Genomic DNA, 20,000 nt, shown 5'->3' on the forward strand with positions numbered 1-20,000 from the left:
GCAATAGCACCCTCACTGAGGTAAAAGCGCAAACTGCCTGTCGTGGGAACTGACAATGGCATATTGCGCTTTTCCGTGTCATGCATATGCATTCACGGGAGGGTCAAGGGGAAAGTGGCAGTTTCCCATAAAGAGATGGGAGGGGATGCGTAAAGTGCGCCTAATTATGTATTCCGCGGTATGTATGAATGACGAAGACATAGGCCAAGGAGACGAGCTGAAAGGATTTTTGCCGCAAGAATCACACTTTTTCAGTTGAGTGAACACAAAATCATTAGGCGTTACACATTAAGCAGCCATGCAATATTACAGTTTGTGTTGGTGGGGAATTCCGGCCTTGTATAATATTTAAATTTGCTGTTACCTCATGAACAAGCACATCAACTTCGTTATCACTAAATCTTTGTTTTTGCTGTTTTGACTTTGGTGGCTGATCCATGATAGAAAGAGAGAAGGAGGCCCATTCAATTGCGCGTTTAAATGCTCGCAATGTACGGTATAGTGGGCGGAGAAAGGCGCTGATTACTCGATGAACTGCAGGGTTGGTTACGACATAAGCTGAAGTATCTCAGCGTCCGCTGTCCGCGGGTGGGCCATGGCGCTGATAATGCAACGTTTGCAAATGTACATACATGAGGTCCTGTGTGTCTCTGGTGTGAGAGGGGAGGTGAGAGGAGACAGGCTTTGAGTTTGCTCATCACAAACTCATCACACTCGCCACCCTGCACAATGACCACAGTTCAGAGGCCACACAAACTGCTGGCTGAGCAGAAACACAGACTCTCTCCTCCAATCAGCTCTTAGGAACACGCTTGAAAACATGCTAAAAAACGTCTCCACTCTTGACTCCCTGGGTACTAAACATGGACAGGGCGGGTGTTTTTTTTGCAGTCAACTAAGAAATGCTTGCATCGGAAATGCATTTTCTCTCCAAAAAGGTTGGTGGGGAAAGGGTTTGTGAGGGGAGAGCGCGCTGATTATCCTGAGCGTAGGGCAGGAGGCGGAGGGGGGGCAAGGAAGGGGGAGCAGGGAGGAGAGAGCACGTCCTGATTGTGTTGGGGCGGAGGGGTACAGGCTGTTGGCTGAATGGAGGGCTGTGTGGTTGTGGAACTGAAGGAGCACAGCGTCCATGCAGGAAGGAGCCAGGGGAAGACTTCCAGGGACGGGACAAAGCCCTGGCTGCCCCAGAGCTCTCTCCACAACGTACACTCTTCCCTGCCTGCTAACTCAACCTCAGCATTGGAATACACTGGCTTTGACTGCACGTATTCTCTTCGGGATGTGTATGGTTCATTTTCTAAAGCCATAGTGATGCTAATACTCTGCTTCAGAGCTGCAGTTGGTAAAAATGTAAAAGGGAACTTTGCAACTAATCAGATTCCTTCTCCGAACTTGCTCCCTAAGTCGTTAGTACAGACACGGTTCTGCATCCTGCTAGCACTGACGCAGGGCAAGAGAACACATTAAAGCACCTTTGGATCTTTCAGAGCTCAGTGGGTAGAGACGTAGACTGAAGATCAAAAGGCTGCAGGTTCAAATCCCCACCGTGAGCCGCATTGGATTAAAAAAAAAATCTTAACGATGCATGATCGAATTCTAAAGGCAGGAGTCTGTGTGTGTGTGTGTGTGTGTGACTGTGGCCCAATTATCTAGAGAACAGGGCACTGTATGAAGTTAAAATGAGCAGGTGTACTGCTCAGGACCCAAGAATTTGCAGTGTCAAGCTGTTCTGATGACCGGTTAGCAGTTTGCGAGGAATGAAGATATAAAGGTGTTAGCTTCCAGGTGGAGCCCCCTTAATGGAGCCACGGATCTCACAAGCCACCAACAGGTGCTGCACTAGTCATTATCATTCTTCCAGAAAACATTGATGGCCTAGATAATTAAAGTGTTAATCACCTCTTCTAGCATCCAGCCTATCAAGGGAAACTGTTAAGTCATTCTAGACTTTAGTCTAGGTGGTTATTTCTGTCCTCAACCAGAGACCCAGAGAGAGATTTAACATGAATTCAAAAGAGTTCAGATCATGAAACACTTTTACACATCCCCTTCCCCGAATTTCTCTCCTGACATTTAGCAGTCAGTCTGACAGGCAGCACAGAGGAAAAAGTCTGTTTCAAGACTTGCAGGAATCTCTGCCTGCCCTGTATGACTCTCACAGAGAGAACAATCTGAGATGGATCTCTCCTGCAATGGAGGGAGATTAATCTGCTGACGTCTCAGGAATGAAGAAGGTGAACATTCCTCCCATGAGCTCAGCTCCATCAGGGTCACACCTAAAGACATTGACAGGAGCTGAACATGGAGCAGACAGCCAGACAGGCAGACAGACAGCCAGGCAGACAGGCAGACAGGCAGACATACAGGCAGACAGGCAGACAGACAGGCAGAGGAGGTGCAGGAGGAGGAGCAGGAGGAGGAGGTTTAGAGACTCTACCTGTGCTCAGACTCGTGGATGGAGAAGATGACTCCGGAGGTGGAGGTCTTCTGCTGGATGGAGGCCAGAAAGGTAAACTCACTACCCCTCCTGAAGAGCTGCACAACCTTCTCACTGACGTGAGCGGGGGCGTGCACGGCCCTCCCCACATCTGAGGAGAGGAGAGAGGGGGGGAGAGACAGAGAGAGAGACAGAGAGAGAGAGAGAGAGAGAGAGAGAGAGAGAGAGAGAGAGAGAGAGAGAGAGAGGGAGGGAGGGAGAAAGAGGGAGGGAAAGAGAGAGAGAGAGAGAGAGAGAGAGAGAGAGAGAGAGAGAGAGAGAGAGAGAGAGAGAGAGAGAGAGAGAGAGAGAGAGAAGGGGGGAGAGGGGGGGAAAGAGGGGTGGGAGAGAGAAAAGCAATCAGGGCTGTGTGTAAGCTGCTCCCGGGGGCCGAGAGGGGGGGGGGGGGTCCCTGAGACTCGGCTGTCAGGAAGGAGAGGTGTTGAGACAGGAAGTGACACGTTGCATCAAGGCCCATGCAGCCTAACACACCTCCCCATTTGACACACACTGCTCACTCACCAGCAACGTCATGCTGTGTGTGTGTGTCTGTGTGTACTATTGCAACCGACTGGAAAAGCTTCACACTATCAGAACAGCAGGAGAAGTAATACAACAAAACATGACCTGTGTGAGTGTGTGTGTGAGTGTGAGTGTGTGTTGGTGTGTGTGAGTGAGAGTGTGTGTGTGTGTGAGTGTTGGTGTGTGTCCAGCCTTGGGCAGAAATGGTTAACCAGTGAGTTTGACGTTTCTGTTGAACCCTGCAGTAGCCACCTGCAGTGGCCACCTCATGCTGGATGAAAGACAGGCAGAGAGAGAACCCTAACCCAGGCAGTGTTCTAGAACATCCCTCCAGATGATGCAGTAAGACAGGCCGTGTTCTAGAACATCCCTCCAGATGATGCAGTAAGACAGGCAGTGTTCTAGAACATCCCTCCAGATGATGCAGTAAGACAGGCAGTGTTCTAGAACATCCCTCCAGATGATGCAGTAAGACAGGCAGTGTTCTAGAACATCCCTCCAGATGATGCAGTAAGACAGGCAGTGTTCTAGAACATCCCTCCAGATGATGCAGTATGACACAGAGAAGACGCTCGTCTTGTCCGCAGAACTATGGCGTGAAATTAGTGCCAGGAGAGCGAGCTCTGTAAAAACGATTTATAACTTGCAAAAAAGATTTGTGTCTCTGTAGAAAATGATTCGTGTACTTGCAAAAAAAAGTTTTGTGTCTCCGTAGAAGAAGGCAAGATTTGTGTACTTGCAAAAAAGATTTGTAACTTGCAAAAAGGATTTGTGTACTTGTAAAAAAAAGTTTGGTGTCTCCGTAGAAGAAAAAGATTTGTGTACTTGTAAAAAAATGTTTTGTGTCTCCGTAGAAGAAAAAGATTTGTGTACTTGTAAAAAAAAGTTTTGTGTCTCCGTAGAAGAAGGCGGGAACACTGCTCCCAAAACCATCTAAGCCAATCAAATATAGCCATTTCTGTGTCTAGTATCATTGGACATTTTCGTCTGTCTATCACACAAAGAACGTCAGCGAATAAGAACAAAACAAGAATGCTGATGATTTCAATGGCGAGTCATTTGGTAAGTAGTTCAAAATATCCATGGGCATGTACCTTTAATGCAACATTTAAAGATTATTCGGTTAGCACACTCTTAACAGTATAAATGAATGTCGTAGTAAGTTGAATAGTTTTTTAATGTAAATATGTATACGGATATTTAATTAGACGACCAGTCATTAAACCTAGCATTAGTTGGACAATGTGCAGCTAAATTGCAGCCGGTAAGCATCATACTAAGCGTTCACAACTTTACATGTGTTTTAATGTTGGTGTATTCGCCATGCTAAACTAAACATGAGCTGGACACACTGGATAGATCTCAAATGTTGGCTGGGAAAGTTAAGCGCATAAATTAAAAATATATGGATCTGTCACTCTAGAGTGTATTATTTACTGCAGCTTTCTTTTCGAATGAAAACCACTAACTATATTGAGTGATTTCGCGGCAGTTCCCTGCCATTTAGCTGCACATTGTCCAACTAATGCTAGGTTTGATGACGTCTAATTAAATATCCGTATACATATTTAGAATCAGAATCAGAAAGGGATTTATTCGCCATGAAAGTTTGCACAGACAAGGAATTTGCTTTGGCAGGAAGGTGCATACGAGGTGCATATTTACATTAAACTATTCAACTTACTACGACTCTTATCCATTAATTTATACTGTTAAGAGTGTGCTAACCGAATAATCTTTAAATGTTGCATTAAAGGTACATGCCCATGGATATTTTGAACTAGCTACTTACCAAATGACTCGCCATTGAAATCATCAGCATTCTAGTTTTGTTCTTATTCGCTGACGTTCTTTGTGTGATAGACAGACGAAAATGTCCAATGATACTAGACACAGAAATGCCTATATTTGATTGGCTTAGATGGTTTTGGGAGCATTGTTCCAGCCTTGTTCTACGGAGACACAAAACTTTTCAGAATCAGAATCAGAAAGGGATTTATTCGCCATGAAAGTTTGCACAGACAAGGAATTTGCTTTGGCAGGAAGGTGCATACAATAAACATATACCTAAAATTTAAATATGTGGACTAACTATACTAAGGGTACATAGTATAGTTTTACGAATTACACGAATCTTTTTCTTCAACGGAGACACAAAACTTTTTTTTACAAGTACACGAATCGTTTTCTTCTACGGAGACACAAAACTTTTTTTTACAAGTACGCGAATCTTTTTTGCAAGTTACAAATCTTTTATGCAAGTACACAAATCTTGCCTTCTTCTACGGATACACAACTTTTTTTGCAAGTACACGAATCTTTTTTGCAAGTTACAAATCTTTTATGCAAGTACACAAATCTTGCCTTTTTCTACGGAGACACAAAACTTTTTTTTGCAAGTACACGAATCATTTTCTACAGAGACACAAATCTTTTTTGCAAGTTACAAATCGTTTTTACAGAGCTCGCTCTCCTGGCACTAATTTCACGCCATATAGAACACTCAGGTCCACGTCAGTCAAGCTCTTTGCTGAAGTTGGTCTTGGTTGATCACGATAATCAACACTTTAAGAACACACGCACTTGCGCACACACACACACACACAACCCCAACCACCGGTGACCTACCATGTAAGCTACGGCCTCACCGTAGAGTCTCAGGTGTAAACACCCCCCGGGCCACTCTCTCTCTCTCTCCCTCCTTTCTCTCTCTCTCTCGCTCTCTCCATCTCCCTCCATTTCTCTCTCTCTCTCCATTTCTCTCCCTATCTCTCCATCTCCCTCCTTTCTCTCTCTCTCTCTCTTTTCCATCTCTGTCCAAATAAAGCAAACAAAAAATATTATATATGAAATCTGTGTGTGCATTTAACAACATGTAAGCTAGAAAGAGTAAAACGTTCAGGAGCTAACACACACAGATCCTCTCTCTCACACACACACACTCTCTCACACGTCTCTGTAGTCAGATCAAAGTGAGTCTCTGTGTGTGGAGAGTCTGGCTGGTGCTGGATCTCCACATGGCCCACATCCTCACACACACACAGCCTCACACACACACACAGCCTCAAACACACACACACAGCCTCACACACACACAGCCTCACACACACACAGCCTCACACACACACACAGCCTCACACACACACAGCCTCACACACACACAGCCTCACACACACACAGCCTCACACACACACACAGCCTCACACACACACACAGCCTCACACACACACACAGCCTCACACACACACACAGCCTCACACACACACAGCCTCACACACACAGCCTCACACACACACAGCCTCACACACACACACAGCCTCACACACACACAGCCTCACACACACAGCCTCACACACACACACAGCCTCACACACACACACAGCCTCACACACACACACAGCCTCACACACACACAGCCTCACACACACACACAGCCTCACACACACACAGCCTCACACACACACAGCCTCACACACACACACAGCCTCACACACACAGCCTCACACACACACAGCCTCACACACACACAGCCTCACACACACAGCCTCACACACACACAGCCTCACACACACACACAGCCTCACACACACACACAGCCTCACACACACACACACACAGCCTCACACACACACACAGCCTCACACACACACACACACAGCCTCACACACACACACAGCCTCACACACACACACACACAGCCTCACACACACACACAGCCTCACACACACACAGCCTCACACACACACAGCCTCACACACACAGCCTCACACACACAGCCTCACACACACACAGCCTCACACACACACACAGCCTCACACACACACACACAGCCTCACACACACACACAGCCTCACACACACACAGCCTCACACACACACACAGCCTCACACACACACAGCCTCACACACACACACAGCCTCACACACACACACAGCCTCACACACACACAGCCTCACACACACAGCCTCACACACACACACAGCCTCACACACACACACAGCCTCACACACACACACAGCCTCACACACACAGCCTCACACACACACAGCCTCACACACACAGCCTCACACACACACACAGCCTCACACACACACACAGCCTCACACACACACACAGCCTCACACACACAGCCTCACACACACACAGCCTCACACACACACAGCCTCACACACACACACAGCCTCACACACACACACAGCCTCACACACACACACAGCCTCACACACACACACAGCCTCACACACACACACAGCCTCACACACACACAGCCTCACACACACACACAGCCTCTCACACACACACAGCCTCACACACACACACAGCCTCACACACACACACAGCCTCACACACACACACAGCCTCACACACACACACAGCCTCACATACACACAGCCTCACACACACAGCCTCACACACACACACAGCCTCACACACACACACAGCCTCACACACACACAGCCTCACACACACAGCCTCACACACACACACAGCCTCACACACACACAGCCTCACACACACAGCCTCACACACACACAGCCTCACACACACAGCCTCACACACACAGCCTCACACACACACACAGCCTCACACACACACAGCCTCACACACACAGCCTCACACACACAGCCTCACACACACACACAGCCTCACACACACACACACACAGCCTCACACACACACACAGCCTCACACACACACAGCCTCACACACACACAGCCTCACACACACAGCCTCACACACACACACAGCCTCACACACACACACAGCCTCACACACACACACAGCCTCACACACACACAGCCTCACACACACACACAGCCTCACACACACACAGCCTCTCACACACACACACAGCCTCACACACACACAGCCTCACACACACAGCCTCTCTCACACACACAGCCTCACACACACACACACACACACACAGCCTCACACACACACACACACACACACAGCCTCACACACACACACAGCCTCACACACACACACAGCCTCACACACACACACAGCCTCACACACACACACACACACACACACAGCCTCACACACACACACACACACACACAGCCTCACACACAGCCTCACACACACACACACACACACACACACAGCCTCACACACACACACACACACAGCCTCACACACACACACACACACACACAGCCTCACAGCCTCACACACACACACACACACACACAGCCTCACACACACACACACACACACACAGCCTCACAGCCTCACACACACACACACACACACACAGCCTCACACACACACACAGCCTCACACACACACACAGCCTCACACACACACACAGCCTCACACACACACAGCCTCACACACACAGCCTCACACACACAGCCTCACACACACACACAGCCTCACACACACACACAGCCTCACACACACACACAGCCTCACACACACACACACACACACACACACACACACACAGCCTCACACACACACACACACACACACACACACACCAGACACACACACACACCAGACACACACACACCAGACACACACACACCAGACACACACACCAGACACACACACACCAGACACACACACCAGACACACACACACCAGACACACACACCAGACACACACACACCAGACACACACACCAGACACACACACACCAGACACACACACACCAGACACACACACACCAGACACACACACACACACACACACACACACACCAGACACACACACACACCAGACACACACACCAGACACACACACACCAGACACACACACACCAGACACACACACACACCAGACACACACACACACCAGACACACACACACCAGACACACACACACCAGACACACACACACACCAGACACACACACACCAGACACACACACACCAGACACACACACACACCAGACACACACACACACCAGACACACACACACCAGACACACACACACACCAGACACACACACACACCAGACACACACACCAGACACACACACACACCAGACACACACACACCAGACACACACACCAGACACACACACACCAGACACACACACACCAGACACACACACACACCAGACACACACACACCAGACACACACACACACCAGACACACACACACCAGACACACACACACCAGACACACACACACCAGACACACACACACACCAGACACACACACACCAGACACACACACACACCAGACACACACACACCAGACACACACACACACCAGACACACACACACCAGACACACACACACACCAGACACACACACACCAGACACACACACACCAGACACACACACACCAGACACACACACCAGACACACACACACCAGACACACACACACACCAGACACACACACACCAGACACACACACACCAGACACACACACACACCAGACACACACACACCAGACACACACACACCAGACACACACACCAGACACACACACACCAGACACACACACACCAGACACACACACACCAGACACACACACACCAGACACACACACACACCAGACACACACACACCAGACACACACACACCAGACACACACACACCAGACACACACACCAGACACACACACACCAGACACACACACACCAGACACACACACACCAGACACACACACCAGACACACACACACCAGACACACACACACACCAGACACACACACCAGACACACACACACCAGACACACACACACCAGACACACACACCAGACACACACACACCAGACACACACACACCAGACACACACACACCAGACACACACACCAGACACACACACCAGACACACACACACCAGACACACACACACCAGACACACACACCAGACACACACACCAGACACACACACACCAGACACACACACACCAGACACACACACACCAGACACACACACCAGACACACACACACCAGACACACACACACCAGACACACACACACCAGACACACACACCAGACACACACACCAGACACACACACACCAGACACACACACACCAGACACACACACCAGACACACACACCAGACACACACACACCAGACACACACACCAGACACACACACCAGACACACACACACACCAGACACACACACACCAGACACACACACACCAGACACACACACACACCAGACACACACACACACCAGACACACACACACCAGACACACACACACCAGACACACACACACACCAGACACACACACACCAGCACATACACATGCAGACACACACACCAGACACACACACATCAGCACAGACACAAACACCAATGAGGTCCCTGACACCAGCTGTGTCTTACTGGTGCCACATGTTCTCTCAGGTATTTCTATTTCTCCACAACAACGTCTCCTTCTTCTCTGCCTCTCGGCCCCGGCAGCTGCCGTCCTTGCAGCCGTGTGTTGAGAGCTATTCAGAGCTGCAACACCCTGAGTGTTGCAGCCTGACTGTTGCAGCTGGGCTCTGGGGAGGGATGATGGAGGATGAAGGCCGGTGATGATGCTGGGGGGGGTGGGGGAGAGAGAGGGGGGAGGGAGAGGTGGGAGGTGGGGGAGAGAGAGGGGGGAGGGAGAAGTGGGGGAGGGAGAGGTGGGAGGTGGGGGAGAGAGGGGGGAGGTGGGGGAGAGAGGGGGGAGGGAGAGGTGGGAGGTGGGGTAGAGAGAGGGGGGAGAGGGAAAGGGGGAGGTGGGGGACAGAGAGGGGAGAGAGGTGGGAGAGGGAAAGGGGGAGGTGGGGGGAGTTGGGGGAGGCTGTAGAAGGAGCTCAGCCAACCATGTCTCTCCCTGAGGAGCTGCCCTGCTTTCAGCTGCTCCAGACCTGCAGCACCGGGGCTGGGGGCAGAGAAGGGTCTGGGGGCGGGGCCGGGGCTGGGGGCAGAGAAGGGTCTGGGGGCGGGGCCGGGGCTGGGGGCAGAGAAGGGTCTGGGGGCGGGGCCGGGGCTGGGGGCAGAGAAGGGTCTGGGTGCGGGGCTGGGTGATGCAACCTTTGTTTCTTTTTTTTTTTAGCTAAAAAAGTGGCAAACAAAAATAGCAAAACCATTTCTTTATTTTTTTATTATACAAAATAAACAACGTTTCTACATGTTTAATATTATTATTTTTTACCAAAGTAGAAAAAAGTTGAAAAATTACATTCTCCTAAAATAATTTGGGGGCAGAATTTTTATGAAACGTATTTTTTTACATTTAGAACGTTTTTGTTTTTTTTTACGTTTCTAATGGTTGAAAAAAAAAAAAAAAAAGGTTGCATCATTGATGAGGACATGGGGGAGTCAGGTGGCCGAGTGGTTAGGGAATCGGGCTTGTAATCTGAAGGTTGCTGGTTCAATTATGGCCGTGTCAAATGACGTTGTGTCCTTGGGCAAGGCACTTCACCCTACTTGCCTCGGGGGGAATGTCCCTGTACTTACTGTGAGTCGCTCTGGATAAGAGCGTCTGCTAAATGACTAAATGTAAATGTAAATGTAGGACTCTACTATACTCTATTGTACTCTGCTCTGCTTTAATCTGTTTTAGACTTCTCTGTTCTCCTCTCTCCTCTCCTTTCAAAGATTCCTGGAGAATAGTGTTTTTTTGTATTCATGTATTAATATGGTCTGAGGTCCAGTTACCAGCGTGACACTAAAACAGGTGTAGTAATGGCTACTTTTTACTTAAGTACATTTCAAAAGTTTTGTTTAAAAAAATCAACGTTTAAACAAACAATATTTTTGCAGGGAGATAGGGCTTGGGTTAGAAATGGGTCAGAGGCAAAAATTGGTATGTGAGGCACAAAGCTGCAAGGGCAGGTCATATTTCACTCTGAGTTGCATCACAAGGTCAAGTACAGTACTTCACAAACAGTCAAACACCACAGCAACAAAACCACGTTTCGAGATGTATTAAACCCTTACTGAACTACAGCTTCATCTCAAAAGAAACCACTTGGTGACATGTGTGTGTGTGTGTGTGTGTGTGTGTGTGTGTGTGTGTGTGTGTGTGTGTGTGTGTGTGTGTGTGTGTGTGTGTGTGTGTGTGTGTGTGTGTGTGTGTGTGTGGGAGCTCATATGGTTCTGAAGGATCTCCACCACGCAGCAAACAGTCCTAGTTTGGACCCTCATAATAATGTTACTGTTAATAATAAATGCAGCACAGCTCAGTCATGCAGACCCAGAGGTCGTAGGTTCCTGTAAGTTTCTTTGGGAAATAAAGTGCCCACTTAATGAAATAAAGCTTAAAATAATGAACAAAATGTGAAGGAATTTCTGCCACATCTCTGAGTTCCACCCTGCAGCCTTAAAGGATGGGACTGCCATTAACCAACACATGCTGTTGTCAGATTCCACTGGGAATGTTAGACTCAAGAGAAGGTGCATAGCATCCCGGTCACCCAAGGAGAAGGTGCATAGCATCCCGGTCACCCACCCTCAGGTCCTTCAGCATTTGACTGAGTCTGGAGGGAGGTGACAACACAGCCAACAGACACATTTAGCAGCACAGACACAGGAGCTAATATTGATTGTGTGATGACTGGAGTATGAGGTGAGTGCTGTCTGAATGAGTGTGTGTGTGAGTCTTCCAGGCTGGCACAGCTTACCTTCCTACAGCTCCTCAACCATTCTATTGGTTGTATCTGCATTGATTAAACATTAATGACAGACGTTGTTTGCAACCTCCTGCTTTGCAAGGCGGGAAACAATGTTGATGGGATACGACTCTCGTGTGAGTTTCTAGCGTTACAGGCTAGCGTTACAGGCTAGCGCTACAGGCTAGCGTTACAGGCTAGCGCTACAGGCTAGCACTACAGGCTAGCGTTACAGGCTAGCGTTACAGGCTAGCGTTACAGGCTAGCGCTACAGGCTAGCGTTACAGGCTAGCGTTACAGGCTAGCGCTACAGCGCTGAACTGATCAAATCCTGTTATTGCAGGCCCTTAACCCTTGTGCTGCCTTCGGGTCACATGACCCAAAGGTTCATAACGAACCATCGTTGTGTTTACCCAATTTTACCCAATACAAAAACAAACAAAAATATTTTTCTTTTAACCTTCGCAATGTGGGGGGTCTGAGACAGCCCAACGGTTAAAAGAAAATGCTACACTTTGTTTTTGTATGAGGTAAATTTGACGCAATACGACGGTCGGTCACAATGACTGATGGGTCAGAATGATCCGAAGATAACACAAAGGTTAAAATGAGTAATATGAGATAGATAGATACATAGAGATATAGATAGAACAACTTCTCGACAACAGAAATTTTCGTCGACAATGTTGTCGATAACGTCTACAAATCGTTTCAGCCCGAGTTCAGACTTAATCTTTGTCATGCGACAGCTCTTCTCTCTTTGTCACCTCTCTGACTCTTTGTCACCTCTCTGACTCTCTCTGACTCTCTCTCTGTCACCTCTCTGACTCTCTCTGTCACCTCTCTGACTCTCTCTGTCACCTCTCTGTCTCCTCTCTGTCACCTCTCTGTCACCTCTCTGTCATCTCTCTGACTCTCTCTGTCACCTCTCTGACTCTCGCTGTCACTTCTCTGACTCTGTCACCTCTCTGACTCTCTCTCTGACTCTCTCTCTGTCACCTCTCTGACTCTCTGACTCTCTGTCACCTCTCTGACTCTGTCACGTCTTTGACTCTCTCTCTGACTCTCTCTCTGACTCTCTCTCTGACTCTCTTTAACCTCTCTGACTCTCTCTGACTCTCTCTGACTCTCTCTTTAACCTCTCTGACTCTCTGTCACCTCTCTGACTCTCTCTCTGACTCTCTCTGTCACCTCTCTGACTCTCTCTGTCACCTCTCTGACTCTTTCTGACTCTCTCTGTCACCTCTCTGACTCTCTCTCTGACTCTCTCTGTCACCTCTCTGACTCTCTCTGACTCTCTCTGTCAACTCTCTGACTCTCTCTGACTCTCTCTGTCACCTCTCTGATTCTGTCACCTCTCTGACTCTCCTGGAGAGGAGACTGGACTTTATTACTCGAACTATTACTTTATTACCTGTACACCATCACACAGAGTGCCCGGAAATAATGGTGATAATAATAATACAAATCATGGGTTGAAAGTGGATATCTGCCACTGTGGGTCTTAATGTGTTTCTCCTTCAGGGGAATATGGGTAGTGGTGCGTCGCTAGATGCATAATACAAGACCCCTTATGAAGCCTTGCTGTTCAGCTCTAATGGAAACTCCAGGGGAATATTAGAACACAAACGATATTGGATGTGTGTTGGTTTATATTTGCATTGAAGAAAATGTGACCTGCACACACACACACACCACACACATCATCACACACACACCACACACATCATCACACACACACCACACACATCATCACACACACACCACACACATCATCACACACACACAAATCACACAGCTCTGTGTTGTAATCACAGTAGCAGGCTGTTGGAGACCTGGGAACAGTGTCAAGCAGCGTGTGTGTGTGTGTGTGTGTGGGTTAACAATTCTCTGGGCTGAGATCCCATCCCCAGTCTGGGCCCACACTGTCCCCACAGCCCCATGCTGCAGTGGGCAGGTTTCATTATGCATCCCGGCTGGTTTCCTACACAAACACACACACACCCTTTCAATTGCATATACTTGCCTCCATTCCCACACACACACACACACACACACACAGAGGAGGAAAATAGCTCCAGTTGAGATGAGAGCTAATTTGCTGGAGCGCCTGGTGCTTTGAGCCACAGTATCAGTATCAACCAGGCCTCTACAACTCCACTGCTCTCAGGGCCCCTGCTGGGTGACTAGCCCACTCTCAGGGCCCCTCCTGGGAGACTAGCCACTCTCAGGGCCCCTCCTGGGAGACTAGCCCACTCTCAGGGCCCCTCCTGGGAGACTAGCCCACTCTCAGGGGCCCTCCTGGGAGACTAGCCCACTCTCAGGGGCCCTCCTGGGAGACTAGCCCACTCTCAGGGCCCCTCCTGGGAGACTAGCCACTCTCGGGGCCCCTCCTGGGAGACTAGCCACTCTCGGGGCCCCTCTTGGGAGACTAGCCCACTCTCAGGGCCCCTCCTGGGAGACTAGCCCACTCTCAGGGCCCCTCCTGGGTGACTAGCCACTCTCAGGGCCCCTCCTGGGTGACTAGCCACTCTCAGGGCCCCTCCTGGGAGACTAGCCCACTCTCAGGGCCCCTCCTGGGAGACTAGCCCACTCTCAGGGCCCCTCCTGGGAGACTAGCCCACTCTCAGGGGCCCTCCTGGGTGACTAGCCACTCTCGGGGCCCCTCCTGGGTGACTAGCCACTCTCGGGGCCCCTCCTGGGAGACTAGCCCACTCTCGGGGCCCCTCCTGGGAGACTAGCCCACTCTCAGGGCCCCTCTTGGGAGACCAGCCCACTCTCAGGGGCCACTAGTGGGGAGAGGCTGGCCTGACCAGATCCATCACTGGCACAAAATGTAAATATCACGACCACACTGTAACTAATACTCCCCAAGTTTCTTTCATGTGTGAATCTCCCCAAAACGTCAGAGAAAATGCATGATTCTGCTTGTGTTGGAATTCCACCTGAACATCCATAACCTGAGACCATGAGTCGGTGAAGCAAAATATACGATAGCAAGAAGTAGAATTCCCCTGATATGCTACTCACCGCCTCGGTAGAACAGAAGAGGAGGAAAAGGCTTCCCTGAAAGCTGAGATCATTCAAAATCTTGTATCTGTCAGGCGACACACTTCTATAGAGAGGTACATCACTTCTCCCCTGGGCTCTCTAAGTAGTAGCTAATATCACAGTGTCAGACGAGGAACAGGCAGAAGGCATCTCAACATCTAGACTGCCGTCTAATCCTCCCTGGAGCGCTTCACGTTCCGACAGCGTGGAAGCAGGTTGGGTTCTTGTTTCTCCTCATGAACTGCGATGGACGTTGGATGAATTAGAAAATGCATCACATCCCTCTTCACCTCCACCTCCCCATTCACCTCCACCTTCACCTCCACCTCCATCTCCCCATTCACCTCCTCATTCACCTCCACTTACACCTCCACCTCCTCATTGACCTCCACCTCCACCTCCCCATTCACCTCCACATTCACCTCCACCTCCCCATTCACCTCCACCTCCGCCTCCCCATTCACCTCCACCTTCACCTCCACCTTCACCTCCACCTCCCCATTCACCTCCACCTCCAACTCCCCATTCACCTCCACCTTCCCATTCACCTCCACCTCCCCATTCACCTCCGCCTCCCCATTCACCTCCACCTTCACCTTTACCTCCACCTTCACCTTTACCTCCACCTCCCGATTCACCTCCACCTTCACCTCCACCTCCCCATTCAACTCCACATCCCCATTCACCTCCACCTCCGTTAAGGCTGCTTCCAGGCTGCTGAGGGAAACGTGCCCAGTGTGCAGACAGAGTCTGGGGGCAGAGGAGCTGCTACTCAGGGCAGAGCTGGGTTCCTGTGAGGGCCAGGGCCCCCGACAAACACAACAGGGGTCAAGCAGGGGCACCACTGCAGCCTGCCAAACAGCACAACAGCATTCTGCCTGGTCCCCGGAAAAAGGTTGACACAAGTGGAGGAACCACCACAGGTTTAGAAGAGCGCTGTCCAAGCCTGCTCCTGTATGACACTTGTACGATGCTGTACGAAGCTGTACGATGCTGTACGATGCTGTACGATGCTGTACCCTGCTGTACGATGCTGTACGATGCTGTACGATGCTGTACCCTGCTGTACGATGCTGTACGATGCTGTACGATGCTGTACGCTGCTGTACCCTGCTGTACGATGCTGTACCCTGCTGTATGATGCTGTACGATGCTGTACGATGCTGTACGATGCTGTACGATGCTGTACCCTGCTGTACGATGCTGTACGCTGCTGTACGATGCTGTACCCTGCTGTACGATGCTGTACCCTGCTGTATGATGCTGTACGATGCTGTACGATGCTTTACGATGCTGTACGATGCTGTACGATGCTGTACGATGCTGTACCCTGCTGTACGATGCTGTACGATGCTGTACGATGCTGTACGATGCTGTACGATGCTGTACGATGCTGTACGAAACTGTACGATACTATCTCATACTTTACGATACTTTGCAATACTGTACGATTCTGTGCAGTTTTCCCCCAAATAGAAGAACACAGCGAGTAAACACCACATCTTCCCTGCCTCCCTTGTCTGAGCAAATGCACATCAATAAAGGAGCATGGTTCCACCCAGGAGGACGGGGGCTGCAAAACAGCACATCGCTCTATGTGTTCCTGCTCATGTTCTCCTCCAGAGACAACTCTTCCTGCTCCCCAGAACACGGTCTTTATCTGGGCACGGTTGATTATGGAGTGAGGTGCTGAATTATTAAAATCAATGGAACTCCAGATGTTATCCTTGCTTTTTACCACAAACAACACGAAGCGATCTGAACCCTGGAGAGATGTACAGAGCTTAACGAGGAATTGATAAACTTGCCTGCCTGACGCATCTCTCTCTCTCCCACACTATCTTGCTCACCCCGTTCTTTCCCCTCTCTCTCTCTACCTTCTCTCTCTCTCTACCTTCTCTCTCTCTCCCTTGTCCCTTCTCTCTCTCTCTCTCTCTCTTCTTCCCTCTCTCCTTTTCATTATTTAATTTTCCCATCTCTTTCCTTTCTTTCCCTCTGCCTCCCCCCTCTCTCTCCCTCTCTCTAACCTCTCTCTAACCTCTCTCTCCCTCTCTCTAGCCTCTCTCTTTATGTGTGAAGGGGCTCCTAGCATCTCCCATTCCCCAGAAACACAGTCCCATAAAACATTAACAGAACTGTGTTGCAGCCCTGCAAGGCGAGCCTTAATGTTAATAAAGTGTTGACATGAAGCCGGCTGCTGCAGGAAGATGAGTGCAGGAACGATGGATGTTTTGGAAGAAAGCAGAGAGAGAGAGAGAGACCCCCAGCTAGTCTCTAGCTCGTGTGAGAGAGAGGCTCTGTCTTCACCATGCGGCCTCACGACTGTAGACGTGTCACTTCCTCCATGCTGTTCTGCAGCTTGTTGGGGCCTGGAGGCGTTGAGGTTCAAGGTGCAGGCCGTCCCCTGTAACCCCTCCCCCGGTCCTGCAGAGGCATGGCTGCTACCGTCACCATGACACCCTTCAACGCACCGACAGGAAACACATGGACCCTGGCTCCGGCGGTGACTCCATGGCGATGGTAACTCAGGGTGACAGGAAAGTGGCGACGCTGAGCAAGTGACAGCTTGGGGCTTGACAGCGCCGGGCAGAGATGAGGAGTGCTGATGGAGTGGGAATGGTGTCCGTCTACGGAGTTTAACGCTGACTCATCCGACTGCCCCCAGGACAGCATAGGACAGGTCTGAAGAGACACTGCCCCCACGACAGCATAGGACAGGTCTGAAGAGACCTACAAGCACAACACTACATCCCATCCAAGCCATAAAAGGTGATGTGAAAGCTAGGAACGTAAAACTAAACGCAATTACGACCTGACTGAGTCTAACAAAATAACGGAAAATGCCATTAGCAAGGCCTAGGCAGCTGTAATTATGAACGGTTTCTCCTGCCGAAACACGGCAGCTGTGGAGCAAGGCGTGCACAGCCTGGACGGAGAGAGACATTGTTTAATTGTGGAGAGAGAGAGAGAGAGAGAGAGAGAGAGAGAGAGAGAGAGATAGAGAGAGAGAGAGAGAGAGAGAGGAGAGAGAGAGAGATTGTTTAATTGTGGCATGATGGAGTTATTGTGCTCATTTTTGGTTCCAGCCAGAGATCAGAGACAAGTGGAGGTGACATTTCTCTCAGTCGGAGAGGCTGAGATAATGAGCTTCATTCAGAGAGAGAGAGAGAGAGAGAGAGAGAGAGCTGTAGAGAGAGAGAGAGAGATGTAGAGAGAGAGAGAGAGACGTAGAGAGAGAGAGAGATGTAGAGAGAGAGAGAGAGAGAGAGAGAGATGTAGAGAGAGAGAGAGAGAGAGAGAGAGAGGGAGAGAGAGAGATGTAGAGAGAGAGAGAGAGAGAGAGAGAGAGAGAGAGAGATGTAGAGAGAGAGAGAGAGATGTAGAGAGAGAGAGAGAGAGAGAGGGGGGGGGGGGGATGTAGAAAGGTGGAGAGAGAGAGGGGGGGAGGGAGTCCTGGTGTGAGTGTGTGTGATTCTCTAATCCACCTCAGTGCTGCTTTGTAAAGCAGTCCTCTCCCTCCTCCATCTTCTTCACTACCATACGAGTGTGAACCCTAGGCTGTCATGTGCACCTCCAGGTTGTAATAAGCATACATGCCATGTTGTGGGAGGTGGAGGGGTTCTCTCCCTCTCCTTCTCTCTAAATCTCTCCTCCTTCCCTTATCCTCTCTCTCTCCCTCCATCCCCTCCCTCCATCCTCTCTCCATCCTCTCCCTCCATCCTCTCCCTCCTAACCACACCTTTCTGCTCCTCAGGAGGCAGGAGGCAGGGGACAGGGGACAGGGTGACATCTTAAAGACTGTGTTCAGTCACCTGAAGACCTGGATTCTGTCTGAACAGAAGTACCTTCCTTCCCGTCATGTTATTGACTCCCAAGTCTACCACTGCACCCTGCTGTTAACACTGCCTCTAACCCTGTCTTTACCCATGCCTCTAAACAGACTCAGCTTCACCTTAACCAATACAATGACATCAGCCATTTTGACAGTCCGGTCTGAATACCTTGGTCCTTCCCCCAGCATTCAGCCTTCATTTAACAAGGGCACTTTTGGCGCTTACTGATGACATCACAGGGAGATGTTTGCTGTGCCAGAAGAAGGTCTCTCTGATATATTCTTCTCAGGAGGGTTCTTTAATTTAGAAATGGTTGTGTGTGTGGGGGGGGGGGGGGACATTGGTTCCTTGGAAAGCTATCAACGACAGAATAATTTTCCAGTACGATTTCCCCTAACACACACACAACTCACAAACACACCAACACCACAGGGACCTGGAAGGGAACTCATACATAAAAGATGAAAGGGTTGATGGCCTCCTCTGGTCTCAGTGACAGCCTGAGCAGGGCACAGAAACACACACTTTAATGTGACTGTGAGCT

At 49.7% G+C, this 20,000-nt stretch overlaps 1 protein-coding gene across 1 annotated transcript in view; it reads right to left on the minus strand.

The window, feature by feature from the left end:
* Window positions 1-20,000, minus strand: part of LOC136955760 (protein kinase C-binding protein NELL1-like) — a 120,913-nt gene that overhangs the window by 93,375 nt on the left and 7,538 nt on the right. The window contains 1 exon segment of the mRNA XM_067249482.1: window positions 2,438-2,588. Within this exon segment, the coding sequence (XP_067105583.1) occupies window positions 2,438-2,588 (151 nt within the window).

This window comes from Osmerus mordax, chromosome 13, assembly GCF_038355195.1.
Source record: "Osmerus mordax isolate fOsmMor3 chromosome 13, fOsmMor3.pri, whole genome shotgun sequence".
Classification (NCBI taxonomy): Eukaryota; Metazoa; Chordata; class Actinopteri; order Osmeriformes; family Osmeridae; genus Osmerus; species Osmerus mordax.